This window comes from Salmo salar, chromosome ssa03 (assembly GCF_905237065.1).
Source record: "Salmo salar chromosome ssa03, Ssal_v3.1, whole genome shotgun sequence".
NCBI lineage: Eukaryota > Metazoa > Chordata > Actinopteri > Salmoniformes > Salmonidae > Salmo > Salmo salar.
The window spans coordinates 62,442,000-62,467,827 of NC_059444.1; the positions used below are offsets into that span (position 1 = coordinate 62,442,000).

The window sequence follows — 25,828 nt, forward strand, 5'->3', positions numbered from 1 at the left end:
CTCTTGCGACTACGTAAGTATTTTCTTAAACCTCCCGTTTTGGCCTGGATGTGCCAATGTGTAGTTTATATATGCAAAGGAAAAAAAGGAATGTCTGCCACTCAAGTCATTCTGATGAAGATCCAACTCTAATTGAAACTTTGTCTTTGTGCATCTGATTAAATCACCATGGGAGCATACCAGAGTTGCGCACATTCCTTTTGTCTTTGATATGTTCTTCTGTCCTGCACCTGATAAGTTGGATGTGCATATATATGCACAATGTATACTGGACAAAAACATAAACAACATGTAACAATTTCAAAGATTACTGAGTTACAGTTCATATAAGGAAATCAGTCAATTGAAATTAATATATTAGGACCTAATCCATGGATTTCACGTGACTGGGCAGGGGTGCAGCCATGGGGAGCCAGGCCCAGCCAATCAAAATTAGTTTTTCCCCCACGGAAGGGCTTTATTACAGACAGAAATACTCCTCAGCACCCCCACCCCCGGATGTGAAGGTCCTGGGCTGGCGTGGTTACACGTGGTCTGTGGTTGCCAGTTGGGCGCACTGCTAAATTCTCTAAAACGACACTGGATGCAGCTTATGGTAAAGACGTGAACATTCAATTCTCTGGCAACAGCTCTGGTAGACATTCCTACAGTTAGCATGCCAATTGCACGCTCCCTCAACTTGAGACGTGGCATTGTGTTGTGTGCAAAACTGCACATTTTAAAGTGGCCTTTTTTTGCCCCTAGCACAAGTTGCACCTGTGTAATGATCATGCTGTTTAATCAGCTTCTTGATATTATCCACACCTGTAGGGTCGATGGATTATCTTGGCAAAGGATAAATACTCACTAACAGGTATGTAAATAAATTTGTGCACCAAATTTGAGAGAAATAAGCTTTTTGTGCATATGGACAATTTCTGGGATTGTTTATTTCAGCTCATGAAAAATGGGACTAGCACTTTACATGTTGCATACAAAAAAATTATAAAACATCAAAATTACATAACTATTCAGACCCTTTTCACTACTTTGTTGAAGCAACTTTTGAAGCGATTACAGCCTTGCGTCTTCTTGGGTATGATGCTACAAGCTTGGCACGCCTGTATTTGGGGTGTTTCTCACATTCTTCTCTGCAGATACTCTCAAGCTCTGTCAGGTTGGATGGGGAGCGTCGCTGCACAGATATTTTCAGGTCTCTCCAGAGATGTTATATCGGGTTCAAGTCTGGACTCTGGCTGGGCCACTCAAGGACATTCAGAGACTTGTCCCGAAGCCACTCTTGCATTGTCTTGGCCTTGTGCTTAGGGTTGTTGCCCTGATGGAAGGCGAACCTTTGCCACAATCTGAGGTCCTGAGCGCTCGGGAGCAGGTTTTCATCAAGGATCTCTCTGTACTTTGTTCCGTTCATCTTTCCCTTGATCCTTACTAGTATCCCAGTCCCTGCCACTGAAAACAACCCCACAGCATGAAGCTGCCACCACCATGCTTCACCGTAGGGCTGGTGCCAGGTTTCCTCCAGACGTGACGCTTGGCATTCATGCCAAAAGTGTTCAATCTTAGTTTCATCAGACCAGAGAATCTTGTTTTTCATGGTCTGAGAGTCCTTTAGGTGCCTTTTGGCAAACTCTAAGCAGGCTGTCATGTGCCTTTTACTGAGGAGTGGCTTCCATCTGGCCACTCTACCATAAAGGCCTGATTGGTGGAGTGCTGCAAAGATGGTTGTCCTTCTGGAAGGTTCTCCCATCTCCACAGATTAACTCTCGGGTTCTTGATCACCTCCCGGACTAAGGTCCTTCTCCCCCGATTGCTCAGTTTGGCCGGGCGGCCAGCTCTAGGAAGAGTCTTGGTGGTTCCAAACTTCTTCCATTTAAGAATGATGGATGCCACTGTGTTCTTGGGGACCTTCAATGCTGTAGACATTTTTTGGTACCCTTCCCCAGATCTTTGCCTCAACACAATCCTGTCTCAAAGCTGTACTGGCAATTCCTTCGACCTCATGGCTTGGTTTTTGCTCTGACATGCACTGTCAACTGTGGAACCTTGAATAGACAAGTGTGTGCCTTTCCAAATCATGTCTAATCAATTGAATTTACCACAGGTGGACTCCAATCAAGTTGTAGAAACATCTCAAGGATGATCAATGGAAACAGGATGCAGCTGAGCTCAATTTCGAGTCTCATAGCAATGGGTCTGAATTGTCACGTAAATAAGGTATTTCAGTTTTTTTTTTTTATACACTTGCAAACATTTTTTAAAAAAACGTGCGCTTTGTCATTATGGGGTATTGTGTGTAGATTGATGTCTTGAATTTTTTTAATCCATTTTAGAATAAGGCTGTAACATAACAAAATGTAGAAAAGGGAAGAGGTCTGAATACTTTCCGAATGCACTGTATTTTTGTTCAGTGTATGAGCAGAATTACTGTCTTACCTTAATTAGGTAACACCTCCAAAACAAAGGTAATGTGGTTTGGTAAGAAGAATGCCCCTCTCCCCACAGGTGTGATTACTACCTCTGAGGGTTTAGAGCTTGCGGTAGTCACCTCATACAAGTACTTGGGAGTATGGTTAGACAGTACACTGTCCTTCTCTCAGCACCTCATTGTAGATTAAAGGGTGATTTCTCATTTAACCAGTACATTTTTAAAAAATAAGGAAATCTAATCTACTTTATAGAATGGTCCTTTGGGGGAAGGATTGTTGACATTTATTTGACATTTGTATCTAAAAGCGTAATTGAGAAATAATACCAACTCCATAAAGCAAATATTTGTCAAATAAAGCTTTACTTGCTTGCTCTGAATATATGGGTAGTATTTAGATTTTTCTTACATTAATGTATTAATATTGAAAAATATAAACATGAATATAGAAAACATGCAATTATTTATTTGGCAAATATTTCTATATATCGTTGAGCATAATATACTTTATGGGCATATCATTTTTCCAGAGTGGGATCACTGCTAGTTTTAAAGTTATGGCCCTTTGCCTACTGTACCAATTTCTCTGTAGAAAATGTAACCAATCACAGCCCTCCTTTAACTTGTATCGCTGCACATCCTGAAAATCACCAACAGAAGGTGGCTATTTTTTGTCCATTTTCACATTCTCTCAGTTGGTAACGCTTACAACACTTACTGAAATTGAGCAAACCGTGTAGAATATTTGTAACCAGGATATGACAGCGATTTCTACATTGGCCACTTATATTATGGACATTTTCTGAAATTATAATGCAACAATTCTAAAAAACTCAAATCCTATTTGTAGCACCTTTAAAGGAGACCTGGGAAGGCCAAATTGTTATAAATATGCCGACATTGATTCATTACAGGGGCGGAAATCACGGGGGGGACGGGGGGGACACGACCCCCCCATCCTGGGAAAAATATGATTTGTCCCCCCCCAATATATCACTGAAACATAACTATGTAATTTAAATAATATTAATAATATGCAATGAAAGCAATTGTGCTGATTATAGACACTTAATAGCACGTTTTTAAGTTTCAAAAGATTGCGACCCCCCCACCCTTTGCCTCACAATGGTTTGATCCACTGCCAGTTCCTTAGCTTGCGAGGTAACGTAGAGGTCGTATCTACTGTCTGAAAGGCACTCAATGCACGTAACTGACGTGAGGTTAATCCAGTCAATCGCGCACACACACTAGCTGAATATGCAGAGCTAGCACGCAAATATTAACTATTAAGCTAGCTAGTACCTATTCCATTTATGTGGCGTCGTCAAAGATGGAATCTTTGCTATCGTCAATTTATTCCAAGATCAGCATGCATGTAAGTTAGTGATTCAAAGTCCCTGTGATAAGGTTAGTGATAAACTGAACAGAACTACACTCTCTTCTACCATTGTTTTAAATATATTTAATGGTCTCGTTGCAAAAGCTAAATTGTCGCAAGGGAACTTTTATTTATATATTTTATTTCACCTTTATTTAACCTGGGTAGCAAAGATTATAGCAAACACCACTGAATTGGTGCTCGCTAGCTTTGCAAATTCAGCTATTGTTAGAAGCCAGCCAATATGAAACAAACGATTAAAATTACAAAAGGTTGCAGCATATGTTGTGTAAATGGTGAACTCATACAGCTGTCAACTCTTGTCACTGCAATCCGTTTCACATTTGCTAGCTACCTTTTAGATCGAAGCCCATATAGAATGATAGAAGATAAGATGATAGAATCCCATCTCCTACTGTAAATAACCTACATACTGTGTGTGTGTAGCCAACCAGGTGGAAAAATGGCAGAAAAAAGACGGACATCAGAGTATTTTTCAGTCCACCAAAACGCAAAGTAAGAACCCTAGTAGCCTAATATCTCAAAGACTAGTTGATAAAATGTTCATAAGAAAGAAATGAAATTCTAATGGAAATGTTTCACAATGATGTCATTAGGCAGAGCAGGCAACAGATGGCACACAGACAGCAGAGTTGGGGACAGATATGCAGGGACAGACTGGCAGAGACAGGGAGTTTCAGGTAAGTTTGTTGAGTCTTTGTTTGGCAACATTATGAAAGGTTCTCAATTTTTTTGACTTGTAAAATAGGAACATAATTGGAAAATGCCATGGATACCCCCACTCTCAACTTAAACTGGTGACTGAACTAAGATTTGTTAAAGGCAATGGTATTGCTGTTGTGATTAGTTGTGTAGTTTTGGGTACCGGTAGTTAGGAGTACGGCAAACACCTTATTTCTTTGGTTCCTCAATATACATTTACCATATTACAATGTAGGCTATGTGTTACAGCACTACTTTTGGTGTCCCCCTCAGGAATTGCTCTTGAGAAAATTTCATGTAATTGTCCCCTCCAAAGTTGATATCAGATTTTCGCCCCTGATTCATTACTTCTCTATTATGCTTTGATACAAATGTCAAATATTTGTCATAATCCTTCCCACACAGGACCTTTCTATGGATTAAAGTTTGTAAAAATCCCCCAAAATCATGGTCTGTTTTTGTCCTGGTTTCGTGAGGAATCACCCTATACTGTTTGAAATCATTCAAGGAGTTAAACAGACAATTTTTTGGGAGGAAAAAAGCTTTATTTAAAAGTACAAAAACAGACACAGCAGATGTCTATTTACAGGAATAATTTATCGCCTTGTTTTCAATCGAAACAGAGACAAAAAGTATTTTATTTGTACAGGAGGGTATTTCATTAACGCAAAATGTAAATAAAATAATTTAGATGTTGAAAATACAAATTATGGAAAATCAATCACATAAATATTGAAGTTGAAATAAAATACATACTAGTAGCAGAGTAATGAAAGGTCACGAAGGGTACGGATTCTCTTCAAAGTGTTCCCTCATTATTTTATTTTCACTCACCATCAGCTAGAAAGCGGTATAATAGAACTATCATCATGCCTCATTAACTACCACAAACTAGACAAATTAGCATCTAATCTAGTGTCGTGGCTGTGCATTAAAATTTGAGATCCCATTCATTGTGAAAGTCCACACGATAACTATTTTATAGTTAACATACAATTGTGTGATACAAGGTGGAAGATGTTGAGTGAAAGTATAACATCCATTGTATTACAACTGTTATTCTTTCACCCACCACCACCTTGTTTACTCATTTGAATGTTGACGTATACAAAGTACTAATTTGGAGCAGCATACTTTATATGTCATGGAACTTTTTTTTAAAGAATTTATAAGTACATCTGCTGAACATAGGACATTTAACATGCATGTTCTATGTGCGTTTATGGTAAATAGCTTGTAGGACTGACAGAGCAAATATAGGAAAGATGTGTAGGCCTACATAAAACATACCGTAGATATAAATCAGGTGAAGAATATACAATAATTTAACCACGCCAGTCTAAAAGGCAACATATAGCAAAACGTACAAGATAAACATTTAAAAGTGCCCACTTGGTTTCTGAACCATCTATCCAAATTCCTTACCGTTTCATTATAATGGCTCATATCAGAGAAGATGCAATCAACCATGGCAGAAATACATCTTATCTACATTGCCCTCTAGTTGCTAGCAGTTTCGTTACAGTGCCCTGCATATGAATTTGCCGTCGTCAATGTAAAATCAAACTCTAGGAGCAAAGTTCTTTATTTCTAGATCGAGGGTACTGAGGGATAACACTGCCACCTGCTGTGCAGGAAGAGCATAACTACTAGTGCTTCCATACTCCATCTTCAGCTGGCAGAGCCATGTGTAGATGGAGTATGAACCTTTAGTGAGTTTCAATACAACTAGGGAGGAAAAAGCAGCTTGGAATTCAAAGCAGAAATTCATCTACTTTGTTGAATGTTTATTTTGACACAAAAGTATATGTTTTGCACTCGAATATGAGTCATACAATAATATATAGACAGTATTGTGGCTTTGTTTATAACAGAATTGAATGAAATTGAAAGCAATAACTAAATGGATAAAAGTCTTATAAATTGATATGCAATTGGATTGCAAGTCTCCAAAACAATTTGGTCAATAATAATGTGCTTATTCACAGCATTTATAAAGACTACCAGCAGAGGTCAGTGTAAAGCTCAGAAAAGGGTGCTAAATAATTCAAGTGTTTTCACTTCCTCAACTTTCATTTCATAACTAGCATTCTGCTGTATATTCTCCTCCAAATTGTAATACTTATCTGTTTCATAGCTGTCACAAAAGCACTCAAACGTCAAAAGTCTTGGAGTTTAGCAATGTGATACAAACGTAACTTCCTTATAATAGCATGTGGGCATATGGCAATTAGCTACCAAAGTAAGTCTTTCCTACCAAAATATACCCAATCCACCTACTCTAAAACAGTTGTGACTGTAAACACAGACAGCCTAATTTGGAGACTAGCCGAGGGTAGTTTGCATGTAATAATTATGAACTGACCTTAAAAAGACACAAATACAACTATAAAGTCAGCAGAATAGATTCCTTATGATTTAATTGATGCTATAGATAATAATTCAACTAGCCTGCTGAGATAGGCCAGAAAAGAAGAATCATTTAACGTCAGAGGACGATTACAAGATCACACCATTCCCAGGTATTTAATATCCCTATAATAAAGCCACAATTATAGAAAAATACACACATATATAAAAACATGGGAATTAAGGTATAACAACAAATATATCAAATGAAAACACAACATGAGAATGATAAGAGCACAGCAATGGCCCTGCCTGAAAAAGCAGAGAGCCATGCAGCAGCAAAGTCCCCCTTAGTGCTCTTTACAGCTAAGAAACAGGGGAAGAGGAAAAGTCATGTCCACTGGGGTAAGAGAAAACCTTGACAATAGCCAACTCTAGACTTCACTCGTGACAAACTTTGATAAGTGCTGAAATGCAAGAACTATAGATTCTAGATAATTATCTAGAACTGAAACTTATAACCTTCAAAAAGCATACTCAACCTGTGTGTGTTTATGGGTAACATTTGAAGCCAATGTGCCATTGGATTTGGTCATGACACCATTCCTAGAGTTTTTTTTTTATTATTATTTTTTTATACCAGGATTCCTATTACCCAAGAGTCTGTGTCAAAAGCATTTATGTTCAATGTCTACTGTTTGAGTTACCAACACCGGCAGCAGCCCTTTCAAACAACCCAACAGTAGGAATGATTTCTAAGAGGACGGAGTTCTCAATGTAAAGTGACAGGAGGCAGTTGAGAGCTTCGATTTTCCTTCTCTTGCATTGAAACTAAAAGGCTCTAGCTTAAGTCTGTAATATACAGGAATTCATTGAATTGCATTTCATTTGTCAAGGCAGCTCCCATTATCACTACATCCAATATGGATTACCTACCATGAAATATGGCATAGCATGGAGAGGAAAGTTCAGAGGCAAAAGATCATAGGTAAGTGCTTGTCTTAATAACATAAAATAAATATGCCACCCTTGGCAATAGTTATAAACTGTCTGCAACTTTAGCAATTCTGGGATAGACCACAAACTATGATCAGCATCATACAATCTCCCATTGCTAAAGCAATACCAGAATGGACTGCGGTATTTCCCAAGAAGATGCTTCAGGTGTCCTATGATTTTAGATGTAAATTTGCAGCTATATGATTTTTAACATTTGCAAAGCAAGTGATTTTGGTACTTTTACACTGTGATCTAACAGTTTCATAGTAAGTGTCGTTCAATGATCTGTCATTTGTCTGATGTAGCCTAATTTGTATTTTACTTGTACTGTAGATTTAGTTCCTCACAGCTGTAAGGAGGATAACCCATGAGTATGTTTGTATTCTTTTATGTAGGCTATGCTATAATGCTATATACCTGCAAGTCTAATCTACAGTCTAAACCAGATAAAAGTTTTCCAATGTCAAAAGGGCCTGGTTCATCCAGCTAAACATGCTTGGTCAGTTATCAAATATATATTGTTTTTTTAACGGTTTTCAAGCTGCCCTTGAAATTGGAAATATAGAAGCTTAAAATATTGAACATATTGTATGAGAGACAAAAAATTGAATATTACTGAGAGATCATTCCTAGATCAGTTTAAGGCAAGCTTCAATGCCTCAATTTTCATTGAGACATTAGTATATGCTCTCATATACAGAAGAAAGAAGGCTTTTAGGCTTAGATCAGCGTTTTTTTGTTGTTATTTTAAATATTCATAATGTATTAATACGGTAATTATTACAATAATATATTACTTTATACTCTGTAAATGCAAGATACCACAGGCATCAGAGCTGTCTCAGACCAGTGCTGCCATCACGGGGTATAATATCAAGTACCCACTCGCACTGTAGTATGAGCTAATCTCGGCCATCAGTCAGAGGCCCAATGCCCTGCCGGTGCTGGGGAGGTTGTAGCACAGTGCACAGACAATGTAGATTATGTACAGTATGTGAGAGAAAGAGAGTAGAGGATGAATGCAGCATCATGTTGTCATCATCACACAGAGCTAGTGGCCACCCCACCTCCTTCCCTCAGTCGAATTACTGAGCTTCCTCTCAGCATGGGTCGGGTGCCATTGGTTTCAGGCTGGATCAGGTCGGAACCGGTAAGGACCAGGCGGGACGGGGAGACGAGAGCCCAGTCCTGTCAGCATTAGGAGGGGGCTGAGAAGGAGGTTGGGCTGGAGTTGTGGTTGTTTGTAGACTTGATGATGGTGATAACGCTGGTGGTGGCCACCTTGCCTGGTGAGAGAGGCCCACAGGTGACAGTCCGGGCAAAGCACTGCAGGGCCTCATACTTGGCGCGCAGGGCGTCCAGCTCCAGCCTCATGCTGGCGTTCTCCCGGGCCAGCTTGTCTACCTCGTGCTGCAGCTCCTGCTTCTGCCTCTCCAGCTCCTCCTTCTGGGTGACCCGCTTGATGCGGCAGCTGGCGGCGTAGCCGCGGTTCTTCAGGGTCCTCCGCCGCTGCTTCAGCCGCACCACGTCCTCCTTGGTCAGCCCGCGCAGGTGTGTGTTGAGCTCGCGCACCGACATGGCCACCAGCTCGTCATCACTGAGGGCCGGGGCATTCTCACCCACCTCCTTCTTAACCTGCAAGAGAGACAGCCATTGATGAGAGTCTGGCCCTTTCCTGAACTCATCATTCACATTAAAGATACAGTGTACGAATACAAAATTACCTTTAAAGTCTTGTTTGCTTTAAACTGAGTCGTCATACCCTGCATGCATAAACTGGCCAGAATCCCACAGATGTCACACTGCAAAACAAAGAAGGGAAAATTGTGATTGGAATAAAAAAAATGAATTCAAATATATTTGTATACATATTATAGTGTATTCGTTGTGAAATTAAAGTGTCGGTTATGAGTGTAGCCAAATTCAGATACAGCCATCCAAAGAAGCCACTCCCCTTTCCCAAGAAATCTATTGAAGAGATCCCACAACAACATTCCGGAGTTAGTTAGTCATCTGTAACCAGCTCAGTAGATTCTCTAGTAACAGAGACTGCCAGCAGAGGTCAGCATCACACTGAAAGATTGTTGGGCAAACCTGTTTACTTGCTGCTGTAGGGAGGGCCCTCACAATGTAGTTCACTAGACCATAGCAAGACCGCAAGAATAGAAACAGGTCAGCTATCACCACGCAGCTTTGTCTGAGCCCTCTGCTTAGAAAATGGGCATGGGCTATTTTGGTCAAAGTTGTTTTTAGAAAAATACCTATCTGAACACTACAGTGAAACACATGCCTTTGAGACTGCTGCCATGGCCAAAGAGAGAGAGACTGCTGTGCGCCTGACTGTGAATAAAAGTCCACATTCTCCCAAGGCTCCATTTCAGCACCTTGACTTGCTCCCTAGGCTACGGCTGCCATGGAAACGCCCTGCAAATGGGTGTGGGAGTATAGTCACATGGTCAGCCAAAGGGTAAACAAGTCTCATTCATAACCCTGTCATACACATGGTAGACATTACAAGGGCAGGTCCGTTTGAAGAACTAAGTGAGGATCACCAATAGTTTAGGGAGTGTGTACAATAACAGTCTCATAAACCACCAATAGTTTAGGGAGTGTGTACAATAACAGTCTCAAACTCTGAACATGGGCTCCTATTTTTAATTTCCCTCAGACCTAATACATAGTCTCTTCCATTTAGATACAGTACTATTCAACCTAACATGGCCTACATTGACCCATATGAGTCTCCTCTTTATAACACAGAACATATGTTCTATGTCAACAGTAAAACTACCCAACAAACACAAGCTTACATTTATGGTCATACTGAACTTTACAGTCCTGTAGATATGTGGGAAATTCCTGAAGATCGTGTGACAGAGGAATAGTTTCCCTTACAGTCATGGGTATATTTTTGTAGTGAGACAATGTACTCTATTTCGTTTAGGACTTGTGTCTGCTTGTCTGGCTCGTATTACACTTGGCTTTCCTGAGCTGCTACATGCCCTTATTTAACGCTGTTGGATATATTTAGCTCACTGTGCTGCTGACACAAAATTCTGCCAGCTAAACAATTTAGGTGAACATGTGATAAGCGATACCTTACTAAGAGGCCAAATATTCCATCCGGCGCTTTGAGCTGCACTTTCTCGAACAAGACACAACAACCCAAAGGGTGAGGTTTTAATGACTATTCCTTTAGGGAAGTTCATCTCATGCCCCTGGAAATAAATATAGACAGCTGATCACAGCAGTTTCTGACAGCTGTTGCTGGGTTGACCTTGTGTTGAAGAGCTGAAGTGGTTGCACTGTATCTACAATAGAAATACTGTTCTTGCATCGAAAGTCTTAGAGCTCCTAAGTGGAAAGGGGCAGAATGCCAATTGATTGGTCTGATGATAATGGAAAGTTCACTGGCTTTGGCACTGAAGCAGAACATATCACTAATAAGTTCTTAGTCATCCATCTGTTTTGTCTTTTTGTAAAACCACACCGGAGGTACAGCCTATGCCTGGCCGCATGTTTCTGTAATGAAGGGATACATGAACGTGGAGAGTGTACACTCACACAATCCTAACTTGGAAAATAAACCAAGAGATTCTTCCGTTTTGGGTGGATTTAAGAACCACATGAAAACATGTTCGGTGAACCATCACGTCTGATTACTTGTTTTGGCCATCCCTTTTGAACCTCATTTGAAATTCATTTGGGTTTGCAACTTTGAATCAAGCACTGCACGGCCAGCCAAAAATGTAAGACAATGTTCCAGCGAGTTGGCTGAAAGAGCCTGTTTTGAACTGTTGCATCAAGGGGGAGACCCTGGGTAATATTCCGTGTGACTCGAATATCATGAAATGGAAAAAGGCCTCCCTCTCCATACACGGGGTGCTCAAGCTTTACAGCTGAGGCCACGTTGTTTCCTTCAAATTCCTTCTGCATGTGCTCCTCTGTTTTTTCAAATGGCACAAGGTCGAGCTCTTAAGGTCCCACTTTGCGGCTTTCCTCCTACCAGAGAGGAAACGAGCAGTAATGTTCCAAGGCCAAATCCCTGTTTTGATCATCTTTCAGGATGAGCAACAGGCACATTTTACAATTCAGTACCGCTTTTGACTGTGCACATTTGACGGTCCTCCAGAAAACTATTTCCCTTTTCGAGTGCTTCTCCTCGTGTCAGAGAAGACCTCAAAGTAAAGCCATAGAATGTGGCTGAAGTGTGGATAACAGAACCACATTCCTGACTGAGCACACACACAAAGGAAAGAGGCCCCAAGTTTCATTTGGGAGGATAAATGCATTCAGAATATGTCCTGTGTAATGCACCCATCTCTGGAAGCGGAGCTTAGTCTATTCAGATGTAAAGACATCGCTGTAAAATCTTCCAAATGTCTGGAATTCAGATGTCTCATATCGAAGTCTAACAGACAGAATGAATCAAGCGTTGATGACTAACAGTGATACAGAGTAGTACTATCTCTAATCAAATAACTTAATTAGACAACACTTAAGTTTTTATGAGAGAGGGAACATTTACACACAAGGTGGTGGCTAAACAGATGGAAAATATAAACTATTTGCTGGCCACAGGAAAGGCCTGATAATTTCAACGCCATATTTCATCAGCTCACGTAGTCCAGATCATGAGGAAATTACTCATCGTATCAAAGCACAACTGACAACATTACTGTAGGCTCCGGATGCAGCCCACTGCTAATAATCACTGTTCTCTGCCCAATTGAACTCTGTTGGAAAAAGTGAACATAACCTTTGTCATAGTTTGTTGTTTAGTCATTCAGTGTAATTGACATCAATGACTTACTCAAAGCTTGAGCCAAGAACTAGGTCTAAAGCTTTGCTAAAATACTCCAGAATGAGTTTTACTAAGGTGCATATTAAATCAGCACCACAGTATCAGCCCAGGCAGTAACCATTAATAATGGACAAATAACTGCCTATTTAAGCACTGATTGTGAACTGGCTAGAATAACAAACCAATAAACTGCAGGCTTGTTATGGTAATAGTCCAGAGACAATGTGTGAAATGTGACTCCATTTAGTTTTTGTCATTCAGACATCAGCTCAAATTCAAGTCTGTGTGCTTGGGTTATGACAGGTACTGCTCTGGGGCCCGACGTTTCACTAAAATAAAGAGCCGAGTGCTCAGGTCCTAGTGATAGATGAAGTGTTGGCTTGTCTTGGCTGCTTGTTTTCCTTCACTTTTCTATTAGCTTTGGAGTTTGGGTTCGGTGGAAACAGACACGCTACGTTCCTCTGAGAGAGGAGAGAGCTTGATGGAGCTCCCCTCTGTTTTCTCAGGGAGTTGGGGAGGAGAGAGCCTTCAGACTATGCTGTGGTGGTGCACTCTGCTCTGCACTCCAGCGCAGCACATTTGGAGGGATGTTATGTAAAGGAAATGGAGAGCATAGCCGAGCCATGAGTCATGCTGTTTACTGGTAAGAACTAGGACAAGCGGCAGGGAATCACACCCTCCCAAACTGACGTTTCCTGGAAAATCACGTACAGGAAACGGCTGGCATAACCGCCGGAACTTTTTTGCGGAAAAGGGAGGAGAGGTAGATATCTGAGCGAAGCGACTTTCCAACTGGGGACATAGGAATTCAAAAGAATGTCAAGTATGCACACAACAAAGACAAACCTGTCCAGTTATTACCTAACTAAAGCCATTCCATAGTACACATTGAATAACAATGAAAAAAAAAATACTATTACATTTTCCAACTTCAAATAACAAAGGATTTCAGGAGTCATTAATCCAATCCCGGATCTCCATTAAGTTGTTAATATTCTTATTCAGTCTGAGTACCCAAGTTGTCAGATGTAAAAGTGAGAAAGTTCAGGACATTTCTCCTTGTTTACTGTATACCACCTAATACCATAATTACAAAAACAAGGCACTTTACTCGAGACGATCCCTCCACACCCCAGACCACAGTGTGGCGAGAGCATTGGTCTGAGATCCAGGAAGTCATCCAGAAAAGCAGGAATGGGCTGGGTGCAGATCCTGGTGGTTGGTACAACACAGGCACCTAAGGGGCACTTGTGGAGAGATGCCAATGTATATCTCTCCATGCGTCAGTGTAAACTTGTTAATGGGAATGTTAAACTGTACATGTAATACAGTACTGTAAATATTTTGGTTGTCTGTCATGTCTATGTAATTCTTATGACACGGTCTTTGTCTCTAGAAATAAATGATCAGAACACATAGTAAGGAAATTAAGTTAAACGTTTCACAGTTAAAAGGAGCTTTACACATAAAAATATCTGACTTGGGTTTCCTTTTGAGTCATACCTTTTCAGTAACCACAGTCATTTCACAACACACTGTAAAACCCACAATGAGTACTTCCACCCCCTGAACACTCAATACTATGAAAACTGTGAGCATCATTAACCATTATGAGTATGTATACACCATATTGTCATGCTGAAATAATTGGTAGGGAAGTGAGAGAGCAGAAGATGATAGACTCGCTCTCTCCTCCAGACATCACATTGGGAACCAAGCCACATATTAACCTCATAACAGAGCATGGATATGATGCACTTGGTGTGGGAGGTCACCACCACATATACAGTTCAAGTCAGAAGTTTACATACTGAGTTTAAATGCATTTGGCAAAGGTGTATCCCAGTTCCTGACATTTAATCCTAGTAACGATTCCCTGTCTTAGGTCAGTTAGAATCACCACTTTATTTTAAGAATGGAAATGTCCGAAAAATAGTAGAGAGAATGATTTATTTCAGCTTTTATTTCTTTCACCACATTTCCAGTGGTTCAGAAGTTTACATACACTCAATTAGTATTTGGTAGCATTGTCTCACTTGGGTCAAACGTTTTGTGCAGCCTTCCACAATAAGTTGTGAATTTTGGCCAATTCCTCCTGACAGAGCTGGTGTAACTGAGTCAGGTTTGTAGGCCTCCTTGCTCACATATGCTTTTTCAGTTCTGCCAACAAATTGTCTATAGGATTGAAGTCAGGGCTTTGTGATGGCCACTCCAATACCTTGACTTTGTTGTCCTTAAGCCATTCTGCCACAACTTTGGAAGTATGCTTGGGGTCATTGTCCATTTGGAAGACCCATTTGCGACCAAGCTTTAACTTCCTGACTGATGTCTTGATGTTGCTTCAATATCTCCACATAGATGGCATCATGAGGATGGAAAATTATGTTGTGAAGTGCACCAGTCCCCCCTGCAGCAAAGCACACCCACAACATGATGTTGCCACCCCTGTGCTTCACGGTTGGGTTGGTTCACTTTGGCTTGCAAGCCTCCCCCTTTTTCCTCCAAACATAACGATGGTCATTATGGCCAAACAGTTCTATTTCAGACCAGAGGACATTTCTCCAAAAAGTACAATCTTTGTCCCCATGTGCAGTTGCAAACCGTAGTCTGGATTTTTTATGGCGGTTTTGGAGCAGTGGCTTCTTTCTTGCTAAGCGGCCTTTCAGGTTATGTCGATAAAGGACTCGTTTTACTGTGGATATAGATACTTTTGTACCCGTTTCCTCCAGCATCTTCACAGGGTCCTTTGCGGTTGGTCTGGAATTGATTTGCACTTGTCTCACCAAAGTACGTTCATCTCTAGGAGACAAAACATGTCTTCTTCATGAGCAGTATGGCGGCTGCGTGGTCCCATGGTGTTTATACTTGCGTACTATTGTTTGTACAGATTAACGTGGTACCTTCAGGCATTTGGAAATTGCTCCCAAGGATGAACCAGACGTGTGGAGGTCTACAATTTATTTTATGAGGTCTTGGCTGATTTCCCCATGATGTCAAGCAAAGTGGGACTGAGTTTGAAGGTAGGCCTTGAAATACATAGATGTGAATAAATAAGTAGATGTCCTAACTGACTTGCCAAAACTATAGTTTGTTAACAAGAATTTTAATGGAGTGGTTGAAAAACGAGTTGTAATGACCCCAACCTAAGTGTATGTAAACTTCCGACTTGAACTGTACCTCATCAACAGTGACTCAGGGCATAGGTAGCCTCTTAGATGAGATTTCAAGGCCCTCATACAATGTGGAAAGTTTTGGATGAGAAAGGATATATTTTCTCATATTTTCCACATAAATCACAATGACAGTAAAGGTCAAATGTCCAAGAATATGATCCCAGTCTGGAGACATGCAATCAGCACCAAAATATGAAATTGATAAGGATTTTTCTCTTTGTTTATTTTATAAAGCTGAGCAATGGGACGGAGGAAGAGAAAAAAAAAAAATCAGCATAGCAACAAGCTTTTTTTGTGTGCGTGTCATCTAAAAATTATTGCTTTGACAGCAGGCCCGTAGATTCAATTTCATATTGGCCTGTGACACTGCGGCTTCCAAAAGAGATTCTGCTGAACCAGGGCCAACTATGGCACTCTCTCCTCTCTCTACTGTCAAACCAGGGTATAGGATAAAGACTGAAATCACTGATACAGCACTAACAATTTGTCTTTGGGAATGTCTAGAGTAGTATTCAATCGGACACAGCACCATACTAGACAGATAAAGTGCCTTCAGAAAGTATTCATACCCCTTGACTTATTCGACATATTGTCTTACAGCCTGAATTCAAAATGGATTAGATTTTTTTCCCTCACCCATTTACACACAATAGCCCATAGTGTCAATGTGATACGGAAAAGTTGAAGAACTTTGAAAGTTTCTCCAAGTGCAGTCGCAAAACCACCAAGCCGTATGATGAAACTGGTTCTCATGAGGACCGCCACAGTAAAGGAAGACCCAGAGTTACCTCTGCGGTAGAGGACAAGTTCATTCGAGTTATCAGCCTCAGAAATCTGCAATTAACTGCACCTCAGATTGCAGCCCCAAAAAAATGCTTCACAGAGTTCAAGTAACAGACATCGCAAGATCAACTGTTCAGAGGAGACTGTGTGAATCAGGCTATCATGGTCGAATTGCTGCAAAGAAACCACCAAAAGGACACCAAAAAGAAGAAGGGACTTGCTTGGGTTAAGAAACACGAGCAATGGACATTAGACCAGTGGAAATATGTCCTTTGGTCTGATGAGTCCAAATTTGAGATTTTTGGTTCTGACCGCCGTGTCTTTGTGAGGCGCACAGTAGGTGAACGGATTATCTCCTCATGTGTGGTTCCCACCATGAAGCATGGAGGAGGTGGTGTGATGGTGCTTTGCTGGTGACAATGTCAGTGATTTATTTAGAATTCAAGGCACACAACCAGCATGGCTACCACAGCATTCTGCAGCTATATGCCATCCCATCTGGTTTGCGCTTAGTGGGACTATCACTTGTTTTCCAACAGGACAATGACCCAAAACACACCTCCAGGCTGTGTAAGGACTATTTGACCAAGAAGGAGAGTGATGGAGTGCTGCATCAGATGACCTGGCCTCCACAATTGAGATAGTATGGGATGAGTTGTACCGCAGAGTGGAGCAGCCAACAAGTGTTCAGCATGTGGGAACACCTTCAAGACTGTTGGAAAAGCATTCCAGGTGAAGCTGGTTGAGAGAATGCCAAGAGTGTGCAAAGCTGTCATCAAGGCAAAGAGTGGCTACTTTGAAGAATCTAAAATATATTTTTATGCTTAACACTTTTTTGGTTACTACATGATTCCATGTGTGTCTTTTCATAGTTAGTCAAAAAAAAAAATTGAATGAGTAGGTGTCTGGTACTGTAAGTATTCAGACCCCTGAATAAATTTGTAAAAGCACCTTTGTCTGTCAGCGATTACAGCGGTGTCTTTCTGGGTAAGTCTCTAAAGCCTTGTTCACACTGCAGGATTTAATGCTCAAATCAGTTGTGTTCAGACAGCAGTCATTTGCTGACATGGCAACACTTGTTGTCATACTACGGACGGGTGTGTGCACAGTGGTGTAGGCTGATTGATGGTGGTGCTCATGCTTCCCATCACTCTGAAGTTATAACGGTGTAAATCTCTCTAGGACAAGGTGACTTTTATAAATATATTTGCCTATTTTTACTTCCCCCCCCCCCAAAATGAAATGCTATTTTCCAGTTTCAGCATGACAATGCCCCCGTGCACAAAGCGAGGGCCATTCAGGAATGGTTTGTCAAGATCGGTGTGGAAGAACTTCACTCACCTGCCCTGACCTCAACCCCATTGAACACCTTTGGGATGAATTGTAATGCTGACTGCGAGCCAGGCCTAATTGCCCAACATCAGTGCCCGACCTCACTAATGCTCTTGTGGCTGAATGGAAGCAAGTCTTCCCAGAAGAGTGGAGGCTGTTATAGCAGCAAAAGGAGGACCAACTCCATATTAATGCCCATGATTTTGGAATGAGATGTTCGACAAGCAGATGTCCACATACTTTTGTAGTGTATTTAGGCATGCCATAACAAGACATTTCAGCTTTTTATTTTTACTTAACTTGTAAACATTTTTATTTTTTATTTAAAAACATAATTCCAATGTACCCCTTTTACCAAAGAGCACCATCTGTCTTTGCTATTCTGTCTACCAAAATATACTATTGCATACCTTAGCAGCGCACACATAATTCCACTTTGACATTATGGGGCATCGTGTGTCATAGGCCAGTGAAATCTCAATTTAATTAATTTTAAATTCAGGCTGTAACAACAAAAAGTGGTCAAGGGTGTGAATACTTTCTGAAGGCACTGTATATTGCAGATTCTATCAAATAAACTGAACATAAACCTAACTTCTACAGTATAAAATACATTTAAGGAAAAAAAATATATATATATACACTTAAGGGCCTTGATCGTAGAATCTATCGTGTGAAGCAGAGGCAACGTTTTAGAACTCGTCTCCGTCTTCATTATTGTTGTGTCCTTTACTATTCTCCCGGTGGTCTATCCCCACACCATGCCCTTTGACTCAGAATTCTAAAACCCAGACCACGTGTTGTTTCCTTACGTCCTAAATATAAAAGTAGGCTACCGTATACTATGTGGACAACGATATGGATACAGTAATTAATCGAAGATCTCAAATACTACACTTAATCAAGTTATTAAGAGGCAGAAGTAAAACATATTACCCTTCAAAATATTACGATTGGTAAATGGATGGAATAAAAAATAAATAGAAACAATTCGGAAAAACACGATTTGTTAAAATTGTTACATTTTAACAACTTCAATAGTGAAATAAGTTCATTCCTGGCGTTACACTACAACACGTGTCCATATAGCAGAAAAATAATTGCAAATAACCATAAACGTTTATAAACTGTTTCAAATTGTTAAGATAAGCCTAAATAAAATGTACCAAGTACGTTGATAACATGTACATTAAATGTTTGGTTAAGCCTGATCTTACTTGTTGATACATGCGTAAAATCGAATCTGACACCGTGATACCATCAGCAATTTTAGAGAGGAATGTAAAAACATCTCCCAGAAAAGCGCTCGTACCCTCACCTTATGAACGCGGATATTCTCAGTCTGCAAAGCGTAAAGCTTGTGAAGTTGCAGTCCTATACGGGTGGAAGTTACTTGTCGCAATTCTGAAAGGCGTCCAGCAGTCGAACCGAAATGTATCCCCGTACTAAATTAACTACAAAACAACAACAATGTATCAACATTCCACTCTGTGCTTCCGCAAGTATTCACGTCACCAATTCCTCGTGACCGCCCCCTCCATTCATGAAAATAACTTTCTGCTGACGTAAACGAGGCGGGAAACTAGGCGAAGCCAGAAATAGACGGTAGACGCAGTTTGCGAATACTTTTGGGAAAATTAGCAAGATAATGTGTAGATTAAATTATTATTATACTAATGATGGCTATCCAATTATAAATAGGCTGTTAATACTTCACAAACAATGTCAGCACATGTTTTAGCTTTTTATAGGCCGATTCAATAATTCCATGATTGCACAATGTTTGTTCTTCTGGTGACAAAATCACTATGAGAGAATCCCTATCCCACATACTTTCCCATAATTTTACATTACAGAATTATATATTTTTTTTTAGGTAATCTGACCCTAAAGTTACTGCCTCACTGGTTAATAGAAGAAACAGCGCCATCTGTCTTTACCAATGTCCTGTCCTTCCAACATTTATTTTGAGTTTTGGATTTATTATAGGCTGCATAATGTTGAAGGCTCTGAGCCCAACTATAAGCTTGCTATAGAGAGTATAGAGATATTGTTATCCACGTCGGCACCAACGATGTTAGGATGAAACAGTCAGAGGTCACCAAGCGCAACATAGCTTCAGCGTGTAAATCAGCTAGAAAGATGTGTCGGCATCGAGTAATTGTCTCTGGCCCCCTCCCAGTTAGGGGGAGTGATGAGCTCTACAGCAGTCTCAGAACTCAATCGCTGGTTGAAAACTGTTTTCTGCCCCTCCCAAAAGATAGAATTTGAAGATAATTGGCCCTCTTTCTGGGACTTACCCACAAGCAGGACCAAGCCTGCCCTGTTGAGGAGTGACAGACTCCATCCTAGCTGGAGGGGTGCTCTCATCTTATCTACAAACATAGACAGGGCTCTAACTCCTCTAGCTCCACAATGAAATAGGGTGCAGGCCAGGCAGCAGGCTGTTAGCCAGCCTGCCAGCTTAGTGGAGTCTGCCACTAGCACAGTCAGTGTAGTCAGCTCAGCTATCCCCATTGAGACCGTGTCTGTGCCTCGACCTAGGTTGGGCAAAACTAAACATGGCAGTGTTTGCCTTAGCAATCTCACTAGAATAAAGACCTCCTCCATTCCTGCCATTATTGAAAGAGATCGTGATACCTCACATCTCAAAATAGGGCTACTTAATGTTAGATCCCTCACTTCAAAGGCAGTTATAGTCAATGAACTAATCACTGATCATAATCTTGATGTGATTGGCCTGACTGAAACATGGCTTAAGCCTGATGAATTTACTGTGTTAAATGAGGCCTCACCTCCTGGTTACACTAGTGACCATATCCCCCGTGCATCCCGCAAAGGCGGAGGTGTTGCTAACATTTACGATAGCAAATTTCAATAAAAAAAAACAACAACGACGTTTTCGTCTTTTGAGCTTCTAGTCATGAAATCTATGCAGCCTACTCAATTACTTTTTATAGCTACTGTTTACAGGCCTCCTGGGCCAATACAGCGTTCCTCACTGAGTTCCCTAAATTCCTATCGGACATTGTTGTCACAGCAGATAATATTCAAATTTTTGGTGACTTTAATATTCACATGGAAAAGTCCACAGACCCACTCCAAAAGGCTTTCGGAGCCATCATCGACTCAGTGGGTTTGTCCAACATGTCTCTGGACCTACTCACTGCCACAGTCACACTCTGGACCTAGTTTTGTCCCGTGGAATAAATGTTGTGGATCTTAATGTTTTTCCTCATAATCCTGGACTATCGGACCACCATTTTATTACGTTTGCAATCGCAACATGTTGCGATTGCAATCGCAACAATAATCTGCTCAGACCCCAACCAAGGAGCATCAAAAGTCGTGCTATACATTCTCAGACAACCCAAAGATCCCTTGATGCCCTTCCAGACTCCCTCTGCCTACCCAAGGACATCAGAGGACAAAAATCAGTTAACCACCTAACTGAGGAACTCAATTTAACTTTGCGCAATACCCTAGATGCAGTTGCACCCCTAAAAACTAAAATCATTTGTCATAAGAAACTAGCTCCCTGGTATACAGAAAATGCACGAGCTCTGAAGCAAGCTTCCAGAAAATTGGAACGGAAATGGCGCCACAGCAAACTGGAAGTCTTCCGACTAGCTTGGAAAGACAGTACCGTGCAGTATCAAAGAGCCCTCACTGCTGCTCGATCAGCCTATTTTTCCAACTTAATTGAGGAAAATAAGAACAATCCTAAATACATTTTTGATACTGTCGCAAAGCTAACTAGAAAGCAGCATTCCCCAACAGAGGATGGCTTTCACTTCACCAGTAATAAATTCATGAACTTCTTTGAGGAAAAGCAAATTACGGACTTTAAATCTGCGTATTCCTCCAAAGCTCCGTTGTCCTGAGTCTGCACAACTCTGCCAGGACTTAGAATCAAGGGAGACACTAAAGTGTTTTAGTACTATATCTCTTGACACAATGATGAAAATAATCATGGCCTCTAAACCTTCAAGCTGGACCCTATTCCAACTAAACTACTGAAAGAGCTGCTTCCTGTGCTTGGCCCTCCTATGTTGAACAAAATAAACGGCTCTCTATCCACTGGATGTGTACCAAACTCACTAAATGTGGCAGTAATAAAGCCTTTCTTGAAAAAGCCAAACCTTGACCCAGAAAATATAAAAAACTATCGGCCTATATCGAATCTTCCATTCCTCTTTAAAAAAAATGAAAAAGCTGTTGCGCAGCAACTCACTGCCTTCCTGAAGACAAACAATGTATACGAAACGCTTCAGTCTGGTTTTAGACCCCATCATAGCACTGAGACTGCACTTGTGAAGGTGGTAAATTACCTTTTAATGATGTCAGACCGAGGCTCTGCATCTGTCCTCGTGCTCCTAGATCTTAGTGCTGCTTTTGATACCATCAATCACCACATTATTTTGGAGAGATTGGAAACCCAAAATGGTCTACACGGACAAGTTCTGGCCTGGTTTAGATCTTATCTGTCGGAAAGATATCAGTTTGTCTCTGTGAATGGTTTGTCCTCTGACAAATCAATGTAAATTTCGGTGTTCCTCAAGGTTTCGTTTTAGGACCACTATTGTTTTCACTATATATTTTACCTCTTGGGGATGTCATTCGAAAACATAATGTTAAATGTCACTGCTATGCGGATGACACACCTGTACATTTCAATGAAACATGGTGAAGCCCCAAAATTGCCCTCGCTAGAAGCCTGTGTTTCAGACATAAGGAAGTGGATGGCTGCAAACTTTCTACTTTTAAACTCGGACAAAACAGAGATGCTTGTTCTAGGTCCCAAGAAACAAAGAGATCTTCTGTTAAATCTGACAATTCATCTTGATGGTTGTACAGTCGTCTCAAATAAAACTGTGAAGGACCTCGGCGTTACTCTGGACCCTGATCTCTCTTTTGAAGAACATATCAAGACTGTTTCAAGGGCAGCCTTTTTCCATCTACGTAACATTGCAAAAATCAGAAACTTTCTGTCCAAAAATGATGCAGAAAAATGAATCCATGCTTTTGTTACTTCTAGGTTGGACTACTGCAATGCTCTACTTTCCGGCTACCCGGAAAAGCACTAATTAAACTTCAGTTAGTGCTAAATACGGCTGCTAGAATCCTGACTAGAACCAAAAAATGTGATCATATTACTCCAGTGCTAGCCTCCCTACACTGGCTTCCTGTTAAGGCAAGGGCTGATTTCAAGGTTTTACTGCTAACCTACAAAGCATTACATGGGCTTGCTCCTACCTATTTTCCCGATTTGGTCCTGCCATACATACCTACACATACGCTACGGTCACAAGATGCAGGCCTCCTAATTGTCCCTAGAATTTCTAAGCAAACAGCTGGAGGCAGGGCTTTCTCCTATAGAGCTCAATTTTTATGGAATGGTCTGCCTACCCATGTGAGAGATGCAGACTCGGTCTCAACCTTTAAGTCTTTACTGAAGACTCATCTCTTCAGTGGGTCCTATGATTGAGTGTAGTCTGGCCCAGGAGTGTGAAGGTGAACAGAAAGGCTCTGGAGCAACGAACCGCCCTTGCTGTCTCTGCCTGGCCGGTTGCCCTCTCTCCACTGGGATTCTCTGCCTCTAACCCTATTACAGGGGCTGAGTCACTGGCTTATTGGTGTTCTTCCATGCCGTCCCTAGGAGGGGTGCGTCACTTGAGTGGGTTGAGTCACTGACGTGGTCTTCCTGTCTGGGTTGGTGCCCCCCCTTGGGTTGTGCCGTGGCGGAGATCTTTGTGGGCTATACTCGGCCTTGTCTCAGGATGGTAAGTTGGTGGTTGAAGATATCCCTCTAGTGGTGTGGGGGCTGTGCTTTGGCAAAGTGGGTGGGGTTATATCCTTCCTGTTTGGCCCTGTCCGGGGGTATCGTCAGATGGGGCCACAGTGTCTCCTGACCCCTCCTATCTCAGCCTCCAGTATTTATGCTGCAGTAGTTTATGTGTCGGGGGGCTAGGGTCAGTCTGTTATATTTGGAGTATTTCTCCTGTCTTATCCGGTGTCCTGTGTGAATTTAAGTATGCTCTCTCTAATTCTTTCTTTCTTTCTTTCTTTCTTTCTTTCTTTCTTTCTTTCTTTCTTTCTTTCTTTCTTTCTTTCTTTCTTTCTTTCTCTCTCTCTGAGGACCTGAGCCCTAGGACCATGCCTCAGGACTACCTGACATGATGACTCCTTGCTGTCTCCATTCCACCTGGCCGTGCTGCTGCTCCAGTTTCAACTGTTCTGCCTGCGGCTATGGAACCCTGACCTGTTCACCGGATGTGCTACCTGTCCCAGACCTGCTGTTTTCAACTCTCTAGAGACAGTAGGAGCGGTAGAGATACTCTCAATGATTGGCTATGAAACGCCAACTGACATTTACTCGAGGTGCTGACTTGTTGCACTCTCGACAACTGTGATTATTATTATTTGACCATGCTGGTCATTTATGAACATTTGAACATCTTGGCCATGTTGTGTTATAATCTCCACCCGGCACAGCCAGAAGAGGACTGGCCACCCCTCATAGCCTGGTTCCTCTCTAGGCTTCTTCCTAGGTTTTGGCCTTTCTATGGAGTTTTTCCTAGCCACCATGCTTCTACACCTGCATTGCTTGCTGTTTGGGGTTTTAGGCTGGGTTTCTGTACAGCACTTTGAGATATCAGCTGATGTAAGAAGGGCTATATAAATAAATTTGATTTGATTTGATTCCGCCTTCTTATTAACCACTTACGTTACTGCCCCAATATCATTCTCATGCAAGACAATATATATTCTGAGAAGGGTGACAGACATTCTCTTAGGTGAAATGCTTTAGAAAAAAAACATGACACATCTCCAAAAATAAACTAGTATTATCCCTCCAACTAAGGACTCCCACAACGTGCTTCTCAGTTGTTCTTGTTGTAAGTCTACAAGAACAAGTCCGGTCATACACTGCATTTTTTTAAAAACAGATCATCAAATATTCTTCTAAAAATTATTTACTAATTTTAATATTGCATGTTTAAAATGTGTGTGTCTGTATGTGATACACATTAACAGCCTAACTCTCGGGCTGATCTCATTGAACATCCTCAAACTGAGCACAGAGTTGATAAGCAGTGCTTTCATGCCTTAAGGCTGTGGACTAATTGGCTTCAACAGTATTCACCTGCTTCAGGTTGCCACATATATTTAGATGCACCAATAGAAGTATTGAAACAATAAACACGCATTGGCTGCATTTACACAGGCATTCCAATTCTGGTCTTTTGCCCAATTATTGGCAAAAGATCCGATCTCATTAGTCAAAAGACCTGTTAGTGGCAAAAGATCAGAATTGGGCTGCCTGTGTAAACGCAACCATAGACTGCGCTGAAGAGGTTTGAGAATGGAAAAGGTCAAATTTAAATGTAAGGGTTGTAAATTACCAAATGATATTCATATAATAATCAACTTGCTCCTTACAATATGCATTCATACATTGGTTCAAATCAGGATGTCTTTAGTGAGGACCTCTCCATTACACTGTAAACAATAAGAAAAAAGATTCCCACTAATTTCCTAGCAAAGGAACTGACTAACTCCCATGGAGTTCACCCACTGTAGCTGGGCCTAGAGCCAGGAGGTTGGTGTGTGGTTGTATTTTTGTGGAAGACCATTGCCATGGGTGATTCAACACATGAGCGTTTTCCTCAGGAGAGGCATATGGACTAAATTGTACATTGATGTGCTGGGATCTCTCATGCAGAGTACATTTAAAGTTGAAAGCAAATGCAGCTTTTGAGATGAGTAATTACTCAAGTTTGTGTTATGGGTGGTTCTCATTCTAAAGCAATGCCCAAACCTGCTTTATTAGAGCACATCTTGTCAACAGAATTAACATCAGG

At 41.1% G+C, this 25,828-nt stretch overlaps 1 protein-coding gene across 1 annotated transcript; it reads right to left on the reverse strand.

Moving 5' to 3' along the window:
- Positions 1–5,046: 5,046 nt before the first annotated feature.
- LOC106601120 (transcription factor MafK-like) lies at positions 5,047–19,466 on the reverse strand. Its single transcript, XM_014193061.2, has 3 exons — positions 19,282–19,466; positions 9,596–9,673; positions 5,047–9,506 (listed from the first exon to the last, which is right to left on the reverse strand). The coding sequence occupies exons 2-3, from the start codon at positions 9,638–9,640 to the stop codon at positions 9,069–9,071; spliced, it is 483 nt and encodes a 160-aa protein (XP_014048536.1). The 5' UTR covers positions 9,641–9,673; positions 19,282–19,466; the 3' UTR covers positions 5,047–9,068.
- Between the last annotated feature and the right edge of the window lie 6,362 nt (positions 19,467–25,828).

Bases quoted from the DNA above. Each gene is read 5' to 3' on its own strand.
- LOC106601120 (XM_014193061.2), bottom strand. From the start codon at position 9,640: ATGCAGGGTATGACGACTCAGTTTAAAGCAAACAAGACTTTAAAG. The intron at 9,507-9,595 runs GTAATTTTGTAT...TCTCTCTTGCAG, and splicing joins AAGCAAACAAGACTTTAAAG to GTTAAGAAGGAGGTGGGTGA.